The sequence below is a fragment of the Electrophorus electricus genome, chromosome 10 (assembly GCF_041902795.1).
Source record: "Electrophorus electricus isolate QZ-2024a chromosome 10, ASM4190279v1, whole genome shotgun sequence".
Lineage (NCBI taxonomy): Eukaryota > Metazoa > Chordata > Actinopteri > Gymnotiformes > Gymnotidae > Electrophorus > Electrophorus electricus.
In genome coordinates, this window is record NC_137506.1 from 28,036,231 (window position 1) to 28,053,242 (window position 17,012).

At 39.5% G+C, this 17,012-nt stretch overlaps 4 protein-coding genes across 11 annotated transcripts in view; 2 read left to right on the forward strand and 2 right to left on the reverse strand.

The window, feature by feature from the left end:
* evla (Enah/Vasp-like a) overlaps window positions 1-816 on the forward strand; it is a 28,879-nt gene extending 28,063 nt beyond the window's left edge. For 7 of the 8 annotated variants that reach the window (XM_027008910.2, XM_081721863.1, XM_027008907.3 and 4 more), the window contains one exon: window positions 81-816. In XM_027008910.2, the coding sequence (XP_026864711.1) occupies window positions 81-118 (38 nt within the window). In that variant the 3' untranslated portion in view covers window positions 119-816. The remainder of the gene's footprint in view (window positions 1-80) is intronic. The other variant, XR_014125605.1, reaches the window with a different exon arrangement.
* Window positions 817-1,128: 312 nt separating this feature from the next.
* On the reverse strand, window positions 1,129-6,510 carry degs2 (delta(4)-desaturase, sphingolipid 2). Its single transcript, XM_027008887.3, has 3 exons — window positions 6,329-6,510; window positions 2,929-3,671; window positions 1,129-2,040 (listed from the first exon to the last, which is right to left on the reverse strand). Exons 1-3 carry the CDS (start codon window positions 6,408-6,410, stop codon window positions 1,897-1,899), a joined length of 969 nt encoding a protein of 322 aa, XP_026864688.1. The 5' UTR covers window positions 6,411-6,510; the 3' UTR covers window positions 1,129-1,896.
* Window positions 6,511-7,222: 712 nt separating this feature from the next.
* yy1a (YY1 transcription factor a) lies at window positions 7,223-10,915 on the forward strand. The gene is made up of 5 exons (XM_027008862.3): window positions 7,223-7,850; window positions 9,087-9,249; window positions 9,361-9,421; window positions 9,751-9,909; window positions 10,170-10,915. Exons 1-5 carry the CDS (start codon window positions 7,322-7,324, stop codon window positions 10,350-10,352), a joined length of 1,095 nt encoding a protein of 364 aa, XP_026864663.2. The 5' UTR covers window positions 7,223-7,321; the 3' UTR covers window positions 10,353-10,915.
* A 421-nt stretch (window positions 10,916-11,336) lies between these two features.
* tpp1 (tripeptidyl peptidase I) lies at window positions 11,337-16,817 on the reverse strand. Its single transcript, XM_027008861.2, has 13 exons — window positions 16,706-16,817; window positions 16,394-16,465; window positions 16,108-16,247; window positions 15,867-16,017; window positions 15,597-15,718; window positions 15,078-15,256; window positions 14,643-14,841; window positions 14,310-14,498; window positions 14,087-14,159; window positions 13,587-13,707; window positions 13,041-13,199; window positions 12,762-12,887; window positions 11,337-12,500 (listed from the first exon to the last, which is right to left on the reverse strand). Exons 1-13 carry the CDS (start codon window positions 16,708-16,710, stop codon window positions 12,360-12,362), a joined length of 1,677 nt encoding a protein of 558 aa, XP_026864662.2. The 5' UTR covers window positions 16,711-16,817; the 3' UTR covers window positions 11,337-12,359.
* Window positions 16,818-17,012: the final 195 nt, after the last annotated feature.

A 17,012-nucleotide genomic window follows, 5' to 3' on the forward strand; every position in this document is an offset into this window, starting at 1 on the left:
GTATTCCTTCCAAATGTATTACTTAAAGTCAGTGCATTTTCAAGACTAACAATGTTTGTGTATTTTCTTTTTTCCTTTAGCTATTAGAAGAGAACTCACCAGGATGGGTACTACATAGTGTTTATGAGCATTGTCATGGTTACTAATCATTATTTGGGAAGTGCATAAAAAGGTTCCACCAAGGCACTTTGGAAAAACATTCTCACAACATAGCTGCAATGGCACAGAAATATCATCGAGTTGCAGAAATGTTGCGGCAACAAAGAAGCATTAGAGAAAGGAACAAGAGAAAGTGGGGAAATAGGAGTGAGTGAGAATGAGTGGCTGGCTGGCTGGCTGTATGGGTGGATAGATGGACCTTCACACTGACCTTTCTATTTTCTCCTGTATGAACATTAAAGACTCAGCCCACTGTGCAGTTTGCTGCTCTTTCAAGTCTTAAAGAAAAAAATGTACTAGTTGGAACTTGAAGATTTTTTTTTGTTTTATACTGTTTTATTGTTTAATTGACGGTTACTGTTATTGTTAAAATTCTTTTATTATTAGTGGTATAGAGAGGAAGATACAACATTTCTCAAATTTAAGTCAAACTTTTATATTTGATTACTTTCTTTATTCTTTGGATTTTGATAAGCACATTCACCACCCTACCGCTGACATGTCTCCAGACTACATCAACATTTTTTAAAGTGTTTTTTTTTTTTTTTCCAGTGCAGATGTACAAGTTCACTGGATTGTTTCTAGCTTGAATTTGAAATGGTGGTGTGAGGTGTTTGATGATTGTTGCCCTCTGAATAAATCTTATGAAAGATGAAATTGTAGCCATAGCTTTCGAAGTTTTGGAAACTTTGCTTAAAACTTTGGTCGAAAAATTGGCTCCAAAAATTTATTCCATTAGGTAACTCCTTTAAAAGTTGACATTAAACCTACCTTTAAATAAAACTAAGAACACTGAATCTATATATTGTGAATGTCTATTTTATATACATGTAGCATTATTCAAAATAAGTTTCACAAAGGTTTTGCATTATTTAATACTATATTTATTATGGTATTAAATATAATAAAAGTGATGGTGAAATTGAAAGAGTAATGAACCTTTGCTTTAAAGAAAGCCCTCATTTGTTAAAAAAAAGACATCCATGTGATTATGGCTTATAAAATACTGTTACAAAACAATTCTCCAGTAAATAATCAGAGCAGACCCATGAAATTCTAAAAATGATTCTCACCTTTACACTACCATAAACCTGTGTGATGATTTCCTTAAAACCTACCAAAATGTTTTGTAGCACCACAACTTTGGCCTTAGCATGTCATCCTAATGGTCTGACTTTTTGTTTCTCATATTTGTTGATAAAAACACACCACTTTTCCTACTTATGCAGGAATATGTACTCATGGCATGATTGTTTTAATTCAGCCATAACATCTTAAAGTATCCAGGAAGGAACCTATTTTCTATGAACCCATTTTTCAGCATCTCAAGTCATGCAAAATGTGAGTGATTGCAGATCATGATAGTTAAGGCATAATACAAAATATATTAAATCTTAGAAGATACTTTACATGCCAAAATGGCAGACTGGGGCATCATTGATGAAAACACTTTGTTAGCACTGGAGTGCTAGGCACAGACATTTTAGAGTTTGGTTAGCACAAATGCAGATTTCATCTCAGCATTTACTTGAATAGATTTATAACTACAATAGTCAAAATTACACATCAGATGAAGTGACCATAAGTACAAGTTCACCGGTATCCTAAACTTGTTCCCTGCTGTGTAAATTGGAAAGTTTAAGCACATTTCTACCAGTTCATCAGGCTTGTCCAGAGTTTCCTGTTTAAGGTTGAATGGTGGCTCAGAGAGAATAATGCATCTAACTAGTGTACAGCTTATTCCTGTTTGGCCAGTTTGTATTCTCGCTTGATTCTGGCATACGGGCCGATACTGTCGTCAAACACAAAGTCCCAGAGCACTCGTATCCAGGAGGTGTGCTGTGGTAGGGAGTCATAGTACTCAGCTGCAATTCTCTTCACCTGGTGACAAGAAAACAAAACAAAAAAAATCTCAATGTGTGAAATGTAAGGGTAAGGCAAACTTCATGAATAAATTGTGATCCATGTGATCTTGTTAGAATCACTACATTACTGTGAAACCATAACATTTTTACAAATAATTAAAATTACCCAGCACCACACATCCTAGTAGTTACTGTTCTTTATCAAAATCCCTATCAAAACTTTACAAAAATGCAACTCACAAGGAAAATTAACTCAGGGAGTAATACTTGGAGTGTATATTTGCTTTGGTCATTCATAACTGTTTAAACATCAACACAAATAACACCACAGTGGAGTGATTACAGTATAAATAGATATATTATGTAGTGTGTCTGAAGAGCTTTCAGCTAAACAAATTGGCTGTGGTATCAAAGCAAAGCCACTACAGTTCAGGCCTAACAGAGCTTGTTGAACCAAATGAATATTTGTCTCTCTGGATGGCTAATGTGTTGCTTCAATGTGATCAAACAAAGCATATCTTAATTCATAAATTGTAAAATATTTCAATTAACTTTGTCTATTTATTAGCTAATCCATGCACTCAATATATTAAAACAGGATTTTCCTACTGTGTACATTGTAGTTTGAATTTATTAACTACACCTGTAGAAGCGTAGCTATAACTTTGTGGACCTATTCCACCATTGCACAAAACATTAATGTCATCTTTAAACTCTTTGGAAATAAGAAGGTCATTCTAGAGGTTTGCAAAATCAGACCACACTATCCTCTATGCACATTTACAGCATCTAACCTGCAATTAAACAGTGTCTGGGACAAGATTTTTAGGTATTGTGAAGAAGCAATTCTATTAGAATGTATATTAGAATTGTATTGGAATGGTGCATGGAAATGGACACTCACCTCAGGTAACTTACTACCAGGGACACTAGGGAAGTCATGATGCTCCATGTGGTATCCCACATTGAAAGTGATTAGGTTTAAGGGACCATAGTACGAATAGGTCTCATGGCCCTTCAGGAACATATAGTGCTCAGCAATAAAGTGTCCAGAGATGGGATGCAGACCCATGCACAGTATGGACCCAGCAATGAGATATATTATGGGTTTAAGACCCCAAAGATAATAGATGGCAATGTCCACTGCAAACTGTACAGCAGCGTTCATCATCTCCAATTTGGTCACAGGCTTTGGGTTTACCACTAAAGGGCGGAGTGCATAGAAGAAGGGCTGAAGGAAGAGCCACAGAACCTTCCTCACTGGTGTGCAGAAGAACCACCCCTCCAGGTCCGTAGGGATGTCCACGTCCAGCCCGTCCCCTCCCAGATAGCGATGGTGGTCAATGTGGTACTTTTTGAAGGAGGCAGAGTAAGGCAGGCCAATGGGCAAGTTGACAAACATGGCAAACCAGCGATTCCAGCGGGCTTGCTTGTTACCAAAGGCCACATTGTGAGAAATGTCATGAATGGCCAGGGTCAAGGAGTGATTGATGCACCCACCAAAGGCATATGCCCAGAAGAACACCCATTTCCAAGATAGGTCACGCACCAGATAACACGCCAGCAGCTGGGTGAGCACCATTCCTGACACTACCCACTTCAGTTGGGGGTCAGGACCCATCAAAGTCTTGATCTCTGGGTACTTTGCTATTGAAAAGAAGTGGCACTTTAGTCAAATATTTTGCATACATAATGCACACAAAATATGCATATAAAAAGGTTTAGATGCACCATTAATGATATTTGCATAAATATGTAATACATGACTCACATATTTGTGTGTTTTGTTTAATGCATTGTTATTGAAGTACATCAAGATGTTTTTAACCAGATTTATGGAGGTGAAAGGATTAATCATAAAGAAGCTCATTAAAGCTATATTTAAGATTAAGAAGGTGGCTCAGTCTGTAAAGGACAAGAACCTAGAGACTAGTTTGAAATGAATCAGGGCACAGAGAAAGTCAAGCAGCATATAAAGCTCTTCCCATGGGGCAATAAAGCCTCCTGACGTTGTGCCTTTTTTAATTAGCAGTCTAGTTGTTTTGTGACCGCTCGTGTCAAAAAGCACCCATGTTAGATAACCCTACAAACTTATTCATACATGGTGTGAGAAAATACATCTAGAAAGATGACACCATGGAAATAAAGCCTGATTTGGTCCACCCTTTCCAATTTGCATGCACTCAACCCTGTATTCAAATTGATGGGAAGGTCGAGAGACTTGTTTGTTTTGTGTACCACAGCAAGGTCTGTTGCTTCTACCCTTCCACACTTCTTTCCCACTTCCACTTAGAAACTTGGGATGCAGAACACTTTGACTGGTATTATTGAATAAATGATGAATGATGAATGACCTTTGAACGTTTTGAGTCAATATCAGTGTTAACTTTATTTTTTGTTAAAAGCAAAATTGTTTAAAAATCTTTACCAAGACTTACATCACATGTATACACATTCATGAGTAACAGAAAAGGTAGAAGAAACTGTCCAAAGATGTCTCCAAAAACCCAGTTGTATTATGAAAAAAAGGAAGAAGTAAAAACAGCCCCCCAAAATAACACCTTTATAGGTGCTGATAATTCAACCTGTTGCATTTTCATTCTGCAGGTTAATGATTAACACGGCTGTGTGTGTCACCTGTTAAACCATCCTTCCCCTTCTATAATATTTCAGCACACTCCCCAGAGCATGACTAATCTTATGACTTGCTTTTAACCACAGAAAACCCATATATTTCCCCCTCTAAACATCATCAAAAATGACTGAACCATAAGACAAAAGGTCTTACAAAAATGGCAGTTCAACACTGCAGCCCATCATTGACCTTCAAGCACCATTAATTAGCTCAAGGTGCATCATCTTCAGCTATGGTGTAAAATTACTGTGTTGAAAACACATCACCCATACACCCTCCACACCTTCAGTGTCACTTATAAACAAGTCCGTTTGACTTTTGGTTCTGCTGAAATGCTCAAGGGATAAACGAAAATGTTATAAATATTTAAAGAGTGCGGTGTCAGCTGACACAGAATGTTTTTAATGTGGGAATCCAAAATTTCACAATAAGAAAAAAAGTACAGCCTTGTGACACCGCATAGTAACCATTAATTTGTACTTTTTTGAAGGAACTTCTACTGACCCTGGGGTATTAGCACCAATATTGTGGGACTGTTAACCACTACAGGATTCAAATGCACTGTTTCCAGGCAAAACCCATAAACCATAAAAGGTGCATCTGGGCCACTCGGCAGTTGTTCCAGATGTCAAAGAAGCCTAGAGTTTGCCTAGAATCAACTTTCAGAAAATAAGCAGCGTGTAAAAAAATGTACTGTGCAATTACACTACATTTATATTTTTCAGAGAGAAAAAACAGAAGATAGCCGATCTAAAAACAAAGCCAGCAAATATTAGTTTGTGTTTTTGTTGTTTCCCGTCTGTTAAACAGGTTTCAAAACTCTTTCTAAACGTTTTCGCAGGGTGTGGAAAGGGGATTTAACATGATAAAAGAACAAACAAATGTCGATCCGTATCACAAGAAATAGCCTAGAATTTGCCCCATTCAAAAATAGCCAATTTTTATGTTACCACATGTTGCTAAGTAATCTTCAGCACACTGTCGCTTTGCTTTTTAAGTCTGTCTTCGCCTTATACAGCCTGCCAACAAGTGCTTAATTTGAGAAATAACAATTTAGTCATCAGATACATTATTACTGTATTGCCTAGTTTATGTCTGAAACTACATGGACAACAATTTACAACACGTTGGCTACTAAATCAAAGGCTTTTAACAAAACTAACGCAGGCAACAAGTGCGTTTACCGATTACATATGATTCACACCACTAACGCGCGCATGTTGAGGACAAAATTGTTACCGGTAAAATTATGACCTAGATGTCGATCTAAGTACAAGATAATCGCGCATAAAACGTCTCTGCAGTAGTCGCTCTCGGGTACCTACAATGTGTTGCTGTTATCTTTTGACTTTGTAGATAGAAAGTCCACAGATACGACCAAAGTGTTTACCACCTGTGATACTACTCTGCGGAAGGTGACGGTGAAAGCGCGACTGAGTGGGGCATTTGTTCTGGCCATTTGACTTAATTTTAACTTAGTTAAGTTATTGATATATACATACATTACATTAAAAAGATTGTATATTGAGAGACCGTAGATATTGGCATTCCATTAAAAACATACATTTTGAAATCGAAACGGAAACATATTACGATATTTTGTGCACTATTCTTTATTAAAAATCACTAGACTAGTTAGGCTAACCGTGACTGTAAAAAGTTTACCCACCTAATATTTCCTTTCTTCTCCATGTGTGCGGTTGCTCGTCGTAAACCCATTCAAAATCGGCACGTCCACCTGCTTTGCCCATTTTCCAGCTTCAGCAGTGGCGTGGTGTGGTAATTCCAGGTTACCTTTCAGACTAGACTCGTTTTGGGCACGCCCTCGCTGATAAGGTGTTAAAAAGGTGTGCCTGACTATCACTAACACAAAACAGCCTATAGGCCGAGGTCTTCGGACGGAAACAAGCGAAGCTGTTCAGCAAGGCGTTTAGAAGGCTCTGAATCCTTCGTATGGCGTAAACTGCTACACAAGAGAGAAAATATCTTAATAATTCTGTGAGGCGAAATCATAATGCAAAGACTGTTAATGATTTTTATACAAGCCTAGGTTAAACAACATAAGAGTAGCTCAACGCCCCGATATTTTATGAATTACTTCTAATCCAGTAGCATCACTAAAGTCATTCTGTTCTTAGATGTTTCTTAGCCTACTGTGGTCAGTTATAACCACAAGATGACGCTATTTTCACACAAACCAAGAAAACACAATTTGAAAGATTTGCAAGTGTCCCACGATACACTTAATTCTGGCTTACTCGGTAACTTTATAGACTACTTCATTTTAATTAATCACAACCTAGGGATAACGTAAAAATATTAGGGAATAATAAAAATCATAAGACATACGTGGATTTACCAATATTACATTAATTAACGCAGGACCATTCATTAACATTTTAATGAAAAACGAAATAGTTTTAGGCCATATTGCACTCTGGTAGTTGAACGCTGGTAAAGTGTAGCAAGAATCCAATGCAAAGACTGATTGGTTTATTTTTTTTTATTATTTTATTATTTTTTTTATCTCGCGAGATTAATTGTATGTCGTCGCTACGGTAGTTTGCTTGCGTTGTAGTGGGAGGCGACGCAAGGTTGGAGTGGAGTGCGCTCGTTGCCCCTCGACAGCCAGTTGGATCGGTTTGGACGAAAACAATCTGGAATGGCGTCGGGTGAAACATTGTACATAGAAACCGATGGCTCGGAGATGCCAGCTGAGATAGTCGAACTGCATGAAATTGAAGTTGAGACTATCGAGACGACCGTGGTCGGCGGAGAAGACGACGACGACGACGACGAAGACGAACATCAGCCCATGATTGCGCTGCAGCCCCTGGTCACGGATGATCCTAACCACATTCATCACCAAGAGGTGATCTTGGTTCAGACACGAGAAGAGGTGGTCGGCTGTGACGACTCGGAACTGCATGCAAACGACAGTTTTGAGGACCAGATCCTTATTCCTGTCCCCGTTCCAGCCGCGGAGGAAGAATACATCGAGCAGACTCTAGTAACTGTGTCTGGCAGTGGCAAGAACACGGGTCGGCTGAAGAAAGGAGGCGGCAGCGGGAAGAAAGTGGTCAAAAAGAGCTTTTTAAGTGCGGCAGAAGCGAGCGGCCGGAAATGGGAACAGAAGCAAGTGCAGATCAAAACACTAGAAGGGGAGTTTTCGGTTACTATGTGGGCATCAGGTAGGTTTCATATCGCGAAAGACAACCTTTTCTCTTGGACCGCTAGTTGCATTGTTCTTCGTTCAAAAGGGCCTCGTGTGGGCCGTGTGCTGCCGAACACACCAAGCAGGCGTGCTAGTTAGATGGCCTGGGGTCCAAGATCATTTGCAGAGCCAAATAAACGCCTTCGAATATTGTACCGGTTGAAATGTTTTTGTTTTGATCGGAGGCCATGTTTTAAGTGTTGATGGGCGCCGCCATATTCCTCCAGACCATTATGGCCGCCCGAAAAATGGCGTTTGTGTAGCCGGGGAAAGATGGCGGCTTGAGCGGCGAGAGTCGCTCCGCTGCGGGCTAGAGCAGGTAGGCCTCAGTGGCGCAGTTGATCTCCCTGCAAGTCCGCTTGAAGAAGGGGAGGGACTGAGATGCCGAGGAAGTTAGACCTAGTGATTAGCCTATATGTGCGAAGCCGTAACGTTGAGCTTTAAAAAAAATAAATCATGTTGCGCTGAGTATTTTCTTATTTATGACTTCACAATTAACTAGGTTAACTAACTGTCGATTTTTCCGTAACGTTATAGGTAGGATAACCTAATTATGTTAAACATTGCTGTTATCTAGTTAGGGTCCTCATTTAGTTAGCTATCAGAGTCTTGCATGGTTATATCATATATACTTTGTCCTCTTACATTTAACTAGTTTGTTTCTTTGTATAATAATCACCTTTGTCTTTGCAAATATCTTTTGTCTAAGGGACTTGCACATTGGGGGCATAGGCTATACTGTATTTATAGCTCGTGTCCTGGCACGAGTCACATCAAATATTGCAATACAAGTGATTTTAACGGAGAAAGTAGCAAATGTTGGCCCTGTACACGCTTGAACTGCTGTCTCCTAGCGTATATTCGCTGATTCTTAAATTAATTCCTTTATAGTAATGGTGTATGCCGTGTGAAAGGATCAGTACCGTAGCGTACAAAATATCGGCAGTATTTAAATACTTTATTTGTCACATGTAAAAGTTAAGTAGACAATTGTTAAGTGGCGAGTGTTGTGGCAATTTTATAGCTGTGTAATCAGTATGTCTTAATAGCTGCAGTCTGTTGCCACTGTCGCATTCTAAGGGGACTGACTTATCAGTGAAATTTGGACCCATGCTGTTCAGTAGTTGTATGTGTGCGTGTGCACGTTGAAGGTGTTGTTTACATTTGTCATCCAGTTTGATCCCTTTAACAGTGTCTCTTGGCTTTGTAACAGATGATAAAAAGGATATTGATCATGAGGCTGTGGTGGAAGACCAAATCACAGGGGAGAACTCTCCTCCGGACTACTCTGAGTACATGACAGGCAAGAAGCTCCCGCCTGGTGGAATCCCTGGCATTGACCTGTCAGACCCCAAACAACTGGCAGAGTTTGCAAGGTGATTTTTTATATATATATCTCAATAAAATCTACCAATATATGTACTGCTATAGGTCAACACTGTAGCATAACATTTCTTAAGATTGTATAACATCGTTTAATATAACAGGATGAAGCCACGGAAAATGAAGGAAGATGACTCTCCAAGAACAATAGCATGTCCCCACAAAGTAAGTGAATTGTCATGCATTCTTTTTAAATGCACTAGCAAGTGGTCTCATTGCTCTTTACAGAAATCCAAATATTGTATGTTCCTCTTGTGTAGAAGCAGAGATGTCAGGTTATTCCTCTGCAGGTTATTCCTTCACATTTTATCACTTTACCCTGGAGATGTTATATAGTTTTTATGCTCCGGTAGCGGTGCTGAATAAAAGCCCTATAAAGCATGAAGTACAAAGAACCTCATGTAACAGAAAGCATAGAAGTGAGCTGTCACCTTGAAGGAAACTTTTTGTGAGCTGCTTTGTTTGATCTTTCTTTTTCATATCTGAACTTATAGGGTTGCACCAAAATGTTCAGAGACAATTCTGCGATGAGGAAGCACTTGCACACCCATGGACCACGTGTTCATGTGTGCGCAGAGTGCGGGAAAGCTTTTGTGGAGAGCTCCAAACTCAAACGACACCAGCTGGTTCATACTGGTGAGAAGCCTTTCCAGGTGGGTTTTCAGTTTTTGTGCTAGTGTGTATATTCCTATATATTCCTAAATTATACTTATACTAACTTTATGTATTTGTAACTTGAGTGTATCAGTTTGAGGTTAGGACTCCTGCTTTGTACATTTTCCCCCTTTCTAACACAGTTCTGGACACCAGAGTTCTATAACTAGCTGGTAAATTAATTAATGTGTGCAGGGAAAACACTTTTGATTTGAGAAAGTAGCATTTCTTTTCTAATTCAGTGCATCTACTCTTTTAGTGCACATTTGAAGGCTGTGGAAAGCGGTTCTCATTGGACTTCAACTTACGCACGCATGTGCGCATTCACACTGGAGATAGACCCTACGTTTGTCCGTTTGATGGCTGTAATAAGAAGTTTGCTCAATCCACCAACTTGAAGTCTCATATTTTGACGCACGCTAAAGCTAAGAACAACCAGTGAGTGGACTAGCTGGAGACATGTATAAAAGAGGACCCCATGCAACACCATCCAATGCTTTAAACACTTTCTTTTGTAAGAATATCTACTGATGTTTTATCAAGATAAGTATTTGAATTATGAACTGACACCCAACTAGCCCTTATGACACTTCATATGGTACAAACTGGACTGAATTGCATTACTTTTGGAAGTGTCTTCTTTTGAAGATGTGAGTCTCTGGACCTTTATCTACAGCCAAGATTCTCATTCTCCAGTGCCCAAAGAATCTTAATTTTTCACTCTGTGTCTGTTACCAGTCTACCAAGAAAAAGGATTGCTTGAGTTGTCTCTTAAGTGTGCATATTGTACACTTTTTAGACATCAGATTTGTCTCAAAATGCCCCCCCCCCCGATTTGATATGTGAATGTTCTTCTGCAAGGAGATGCTATTAAACTTTTTCCAGTTGAGAGGTATCGTCCACAGATATCTCTTTTTGTATAACTGTTCTGTACAAAAATTTTGAAATCATGTAGATAATAGAGATGTTAGATTTGTGCTTAACCTATTAAACTAATTTTATCCAGTTTCAAGTTAATTGCTGTGTGCAAAAAAAAAAAAAAGCTATATTTTTGTTTGCACATAACTCATTACACATTCAATATGCCATCCATTAGTGTATGGCCCCCCCTTCTACAATATATTCAATAATGGCTCACCAGCCGTTTCAGAAGAAACAGCCGTGTGTTCAACATACATTTATGGTGTACAGAGAATGTGTTCAGGGTCCTTTATCCCATCGTCAGTAATTCACATCATTTTGTGGTAGTGGACAACACAAGCCATAAATATGCCCGTGCCTCATGTACTTGTACCAGCACACCACCAAATCAGTAAAAGTTTCTGCCACACCACCCACTATCTATGCCTGTGGTAAGAAACTCATTAGATTAATAACCTACCATCTGTTACAAACACTTCATTGCCTACCCTAAGAATACAATACATTTCAAAATAAAACTTTTATTCAAATGCATCAATTATCTTACATTGCTCATACAATGTCATGTCTTTGTTTCATACCATAGCTCTCCAATTCCACTTCCCCTGCACCTGTTACCAGCTCATTAAGCGCACATAAAGGAAGTTTAAGCTTTTCCCTGTAAAAAAAGTGTCAGATTCAATGTGTCAGCTAATGAAAACATGCATTGACTCAGGTGAGGCTGAGCAATGGAAACAATATACTGCACATGGAGGACATGACCTTGTGTGTTCATGGACATAAACTGAAGAATTACATTTGCAAAATGTCAAATGATGAGGCAGTTCCAAATTGACCAACAAGCAAAATGTTAAGCCTCTTTATGTAGTACATAAAACAAGACATGCAACTTTGTGGTTTCTATATTTTTCAGAAGGTAGAAACAAAACCGGTCATAACAGATTTGTTTAAAAACATCTCAGTTCCCCTATCTCTACAGAGAACTTACATGATCTAAATACTGCACCCAGGAATAAAAATGTACCAGATTGTTACAGTGCATGATTAGTTTAGTGCAATATTCCTGGTAACTTTATTTCACTACATTAAACATCCTGAGAAGATTTAAGAATGTTGCTGTACACACTTACCTCCAGTGCATTACATTTACATAAAGCAGTAGGAAATGCTGATTTTGACATGCAAAACGGTGTCATGCATAACAAAACACCTAGTCATGTTATGCTGGCTAAAGCAAAATTGTGACTAGTCTTCTCACAGTACCTTAAACATCCACAAAATGGATCAAAACGTGTTCATTTATTCCATCAGTATCAAAATTTTACCTTGCTTTGCAATTTTCCAAAAAATGTCCGTAAAATATAGATCTAGTCAATAAAATGCTGCAAAACCTTTTGCCTCATAGACCACAGATGCAATATATCTGTATATTGAAAAAGAATTCTGAACTCACAAGGAGAGGCCTTGAAATGGAAAAAAAAACAATTTTTTTTTATAGCGCTGGTGTTTTGACCAAGCTGTCCATGGCTTAGCTGTGTAGCAGAGCTGAAAGCAGGATGGGATAGTTAGGTGTTCCCCAGCCAGTCACGGGATCCCACGACGAAGCCGCACAGAACCCTTTCCCTTCAACCTTTTCATCCAGACAACCGAGGTGGCATCCTTCTGTTACCTGAGACCATGAAGTTCAACAAAGGAAAGTGCAAACAAAAAAAATGGTTCATCTACAGAAAAGGAAGCTGACAAACCAGCAGACAAGAATACTACTGTGCCTTAATGAAGTTGAAATGCTGTATCAGAATGGTCTGGAAAAACCTAAAATCACATGGAGCCAAGCACATGTAGTTCTCAAACATCAAGGAGTTGGAATGCCTTTAACAGGTCTCTCTCAAAAGAACCTCCCAGCACACTTTTGGCAGGTTGATTCTCTTACATCAAAAAGCCCAGTGCCTTGGAGCTTATACAGCTGAGGGTTGAGGAAGCCCAGGGAGGGAAGGCCCTTCAGGAATCGCTGGTCATTAATCAGTGAGAGGATTCCCCCCACCACAGGGGTTGAAGCCTGCAACAAAGGCAGAAGCTTGAATTAGAACCCTTTCTCCTCAGGCAGCTCTTGTTGTGCAGCAAAACAAGTAAAAAAAAATTAAACAAGAGCACAAGTATCAAACTCCAACTTTCAGTTCCTGAAGCACAGCCCTTCCCTACAAACACTAACCGAGGTTCCAGATATCCATGGTATGGGAATGAGGTTGCTGACAATCCAGTAATTGTCTGACAGCGCTGCCATGTCGGGGTAGGCTCTTCCACTGCTGTTGAAGTAGGACTTTGGAGGAAGCGCTTGCTCGTCTTTCAAATACGCATTGACTGCTTTAACCTTCATACAACACACACATCTTTAAATGTATTTTACAGAATACATTGTCTGAATGTAATTCCTACTGCTTGACCATTTGAAATGTCATTGTACTTATGTAGCTTAAAACCTAAAAACAAGGTACCTAAACAAAATAAAACATTCTAAAATCCCAGACTGATTTTTTTTTTTTTTTGTACTATGCAGGTTTTCCATGAATGTATATATTTCAATATTGATATTTATTTTGGCCCTTGGAAGAACTCCCAACAGTACAGAGTAAATGGTCAGTAATTAGTAACCTTTATAATAATCAGCAACAACCAGTTTCCCTTTTTTGGTTTGTTAGAATATTGACCTAACTTGACCTAATGACCCAACTACCTATCTTTATCATTTGAGTCTTACCTGATAGTCTGGCATTGCAAACGCATTACTGAAGCCACCCCCACTGATGTAATCTGTAACCTCATAGCTGATTTTGAATGGGTTTTTGAAGGAGGTCCCACCCACTGTCGTCACATATGGACTGTAAACATTGGGTAACAGAGGACAAGGTGCAATTTATACAGTGTTCCACAAATATTAAACATTCTTCAGACATACAGTCTTACATTAAACAGTAGCCTTTCTCTACTATTGCTGCAGATTAATGGAGATCAAAGCAACTGGCCCAACCTGCTTTAGGTAATGGTTCTTTTTCTCCCAGTTTGCTGGGAAAGGACAATATCATTAACATATGCTACTCAACTATGCTCAATATGCATCATAAGTAACATAACTCATAAGCAATGCATCACTTCAGACTGTAGACACTTTAGCACTATGTAGATAACAGTTTTCCCCCCTCACACATAATTTGACTAATTACCACACCCACTGTGAGGCAAGTGCCAAAACCTGTGTACCTGGAAGCAGGAAAGCTTGGCCTGAACACATTATTTTCTTTTTTCAGGTACCTGCAGCCAGCCCCACTGTCTCCTGCATTTAAACACAACATGGAGTACAATACATCCATCAGTTACAAATTTTGCTATAAAACACCTCCCTCACCCTTTAGCGTGATCATATAAAGCAAACAAAGAGTAATGCAACCATCACTTCAAAGCAACCCATAAAACTTTGCAGTACCAGATGCAAAGAGCATAGAGATCCCTCGCAGGCCTGCTTTCATGAACTCCACATTGATGCGGTTCATGTAGGCAGTGGACAGGCTGTCCTCGTCATCGCCATAGCTGATTGTGTGCACCCAGGGCACTGCAGACATGTTACTGAGTAGCAGCATCCACTGGAGGAATGGCTCCTGTGACTCGTGACGGCCTTGAACGCAAGCCACAAATGGAACTCTTAGTGCCGCTGCTGGTTTATAATGCCGGAGTGCACTGTAACAATAAGCGCACTGAACATATTTAAGTTATTCTGAATATAGGTCAAAACTGAATTTGAACTTTTTAGGTTCTTTACCTGGGTTGGTGAAAACCCAGGTGGAGATGTTGGCTCCAGTGCTCATGATGTACTCCACATCCAGACTGGCCTCCATGCCTGCTTTCCCACCACCCTGCGTGCCTACCACTCGCTCCACTTCAGTATGATGCTTGAACCCCCTCGCAAACAAGATCATGAACTCAGCCAAGTCTGCTGGGTGGTAGAACTGCTCCAAAAACTATGACGTTTTTAGACAGAAGGTTACAGCAGGCTTTATTAGACAAGCTGAATAAAAAGGCTCTACCTATTTGGCATCTTACTACTGCTGAAGTAAAAAATGAAAACAAAGAAGCACAATGGAACTGCTGCTTGCAAAAGTGGAAATACATCTTGGCTTCTGTCAAAACAAATCATTTGAACATCCACTAGGACACAGTACAATGAATAGTAAAATACTTAGTTTAATTAGATTACCTGAGCCACTGCCTGGCTGTTGTTAGCAGCTGTACCAACATCGGCTGCAGTTAGGTTGTAGCGGGTCCTAATGGTTGCAGGGGTCACACCCAAGTGAAAACCACTTCCAGATCTTCCAGTTCCTGCCCAGCCCCTACTGACCTCTCTTCCTTTTGGTGGAAATCGGAGAACACCACCCACTAGAAAAAAAGGACAAAGAACCTGTCAACTAAATAAATGAAAATGTAAGTAATTTTATGAGTAAATGACTAAGCACTTTTGTAAGTTGCTCTGGATAAGAGCATCTTCCAAATGGCATAAATATAAGGAAATAAAAAAATATAGTAAAAGAATCAGGAAGTCCAAATTTCTAAACATGCAGTAAGAGCCAACATACATAAACATATCACCAGTGATGAATCTAATTAGTCATAAATGTTTTCATGTACAAATAGCTGGAACAAACATCGTTTTAATCCTTCGATCCAATACACTTAGGTCTAGAATCAACAGATGCCCCAAGTGCACACATTCACCCACCAAAATCTAGATGCTGTGACACATCATCATGGACCGAGTACGGAGACGAGGACCTCACCACGGTCTGACCATCTCTGTTGTAGCGATGGAATTCAGTACCAGGGAGTAATGTCTCTGCCACCCTGAGAAGATAAAACCATTCCTTGGCTATTCAACAATAATTACAAGATGGCCTAAAACATTTAAATTAAACTTAAACCTTCTCCCCGGTGTTCAAGTACCAGGAAGACCTTAGGAATTAAATTATTAAAATAGTAAAAGTGGCCTCACTGTACAGTCATAGAACACTGCAGAAAGTCCTGAGTGTGGACAGTGTGACAGATTTTAACCCCATGACTCTGCAGCCAAGTAAGCACCACTTTCTCGGTCAGCTGAGATGGCTTGACGAGAGATGTTACTTCCTCCAAGGTTAGGTACTTCCCTATGCACCACAAGGGAAGAAAGGTTGCATGAGAAAGCCTTTTTCCATTCATTACATTTTCAAGGCTTATAGGAGTCTCTAGCATAGTACCATAATGTTGTGAATCAGGGTCTGATACTAGCTCGAGCAGGTCCTTAACCCTGCCCACATTCTGCTGCTTGAGGGCAAATGTGAGCTCCAGTTCTTCCAGAGGCCCGGCCTGCCCAACGTGGAGCCAGTCTTCTGGCACGCTAACGTAGATACGGATAATCACTAGGTTAACAATCATGCAAACAAACGAGCGCTTGTAAATAAGTGACGGACGAGTTGCATTTTTGGACTAACCGACGACTTCTATTTTCAATCAGAACCACGTAAGAAAAAAAGGTGAACATACGATGTAGTTTGATCATTCTCTAGGCGCTCTCCATAGACGAGCCACACAGAAAGGAAGAGGGAAACTAACACCCTGTAAAAATACATTTTATTTTCAGAAACCTTTTATTTTGAAACACGGGCTTTAATTTCATGCTTATACTTTCTAGTCCTGTAGGTTGTTTTGCGGCTATAGTTAAAAGCCCAACAAACTGTGGTTGAAACCAGTTTTCCAAAGACAAGGACACGTTAATACTAATCACCACATAAGGTTATGCGATCAGTTAAAGACTCATCTAGAAAACCGTCTAATTGTGTGAAGGGTTAAACTTACCGCATTTTGGGCTTGAAAGAACTTTATACCCTGCAAAACAATAGGACTGCAATGTCAAGAAACACCACGTCCTTGGAGCTTATCATGTGATAGTTGCATTGCAGTCAGCTGATCTCGGTTGTAGGGAGGAAGTTGCTAAGGTAGATGATGCATATTCACCAATAACGTTCTCAAACGTCGCCGCTGACGCAGAACGTGTGTGTACACGTGTGAGTACACTGCAATTACTCACCTAGAATCTTCATATAAAATTTTCATATAGAGTCTTCATATAAAAATTGAAGGAAAGTCATAGTATCACAGTGTC

Bases quoted from the DNA above. Each gene is read 5' to 3' on its own strand.
- tpp1 (XM_027008861.2), bottom strand. The intron at 16,248-16,393 runs GTATGTTCACCT...TATCTACGTTAG, and splicing joins GAGAATGATCAAACTACATC to CGTGCCAGAAGACTGGCTCC. The intron at 13,708-14,086 runs GTACACAGGTTT...CAATGTTTACAG, and splicing joins CCAAGCTTTCCTGCTTCCAG to TCCATATGTGACGACAGTGG.
- yy1a (XM_027008862.3), top strand. From the start codon at position 7,322: ATGGCGTCGGGTGAAACATTGTACATAGAAACCGATGGCTCGGAGATG. The intron at 9,250-9,360 runs GTGATTTTTTAT...TTAATATAACAG, and splicing joins CAACTGGCAGAGTTTGCAAG to GATGAAGCCACGGAAAATGA. The intron at 9,422-9,750 runs GTAAGTGAATTG...CTGAACTTATAG, and splicing joins CAATAGCATGTCCCCACAAA to GGTTGCACCAAAATGTTCAG.
- degs2 (XM_027008887.3), bottom strand. From the start codon at position 6,410: ATGGGCAAAGCAGGTGGACGTGCCGATTTTGAATGGGTTTACGACGAG. The intron at 3,672-6,328 runs GTGGGTAAACTT...TCTTTTCAATAG, and splicing joins GAGAAGAAAGGAAATATTAG to CAAAGTACCCAGAGATCAAG. The intron at 2,041-2,928 runs GTGAGTGTCCAT...TCTTGTCACCAG, and splicing joins CTGGTAGTAAGTTACCTGAG to GTGAAGAGAATTGCAGCTGA.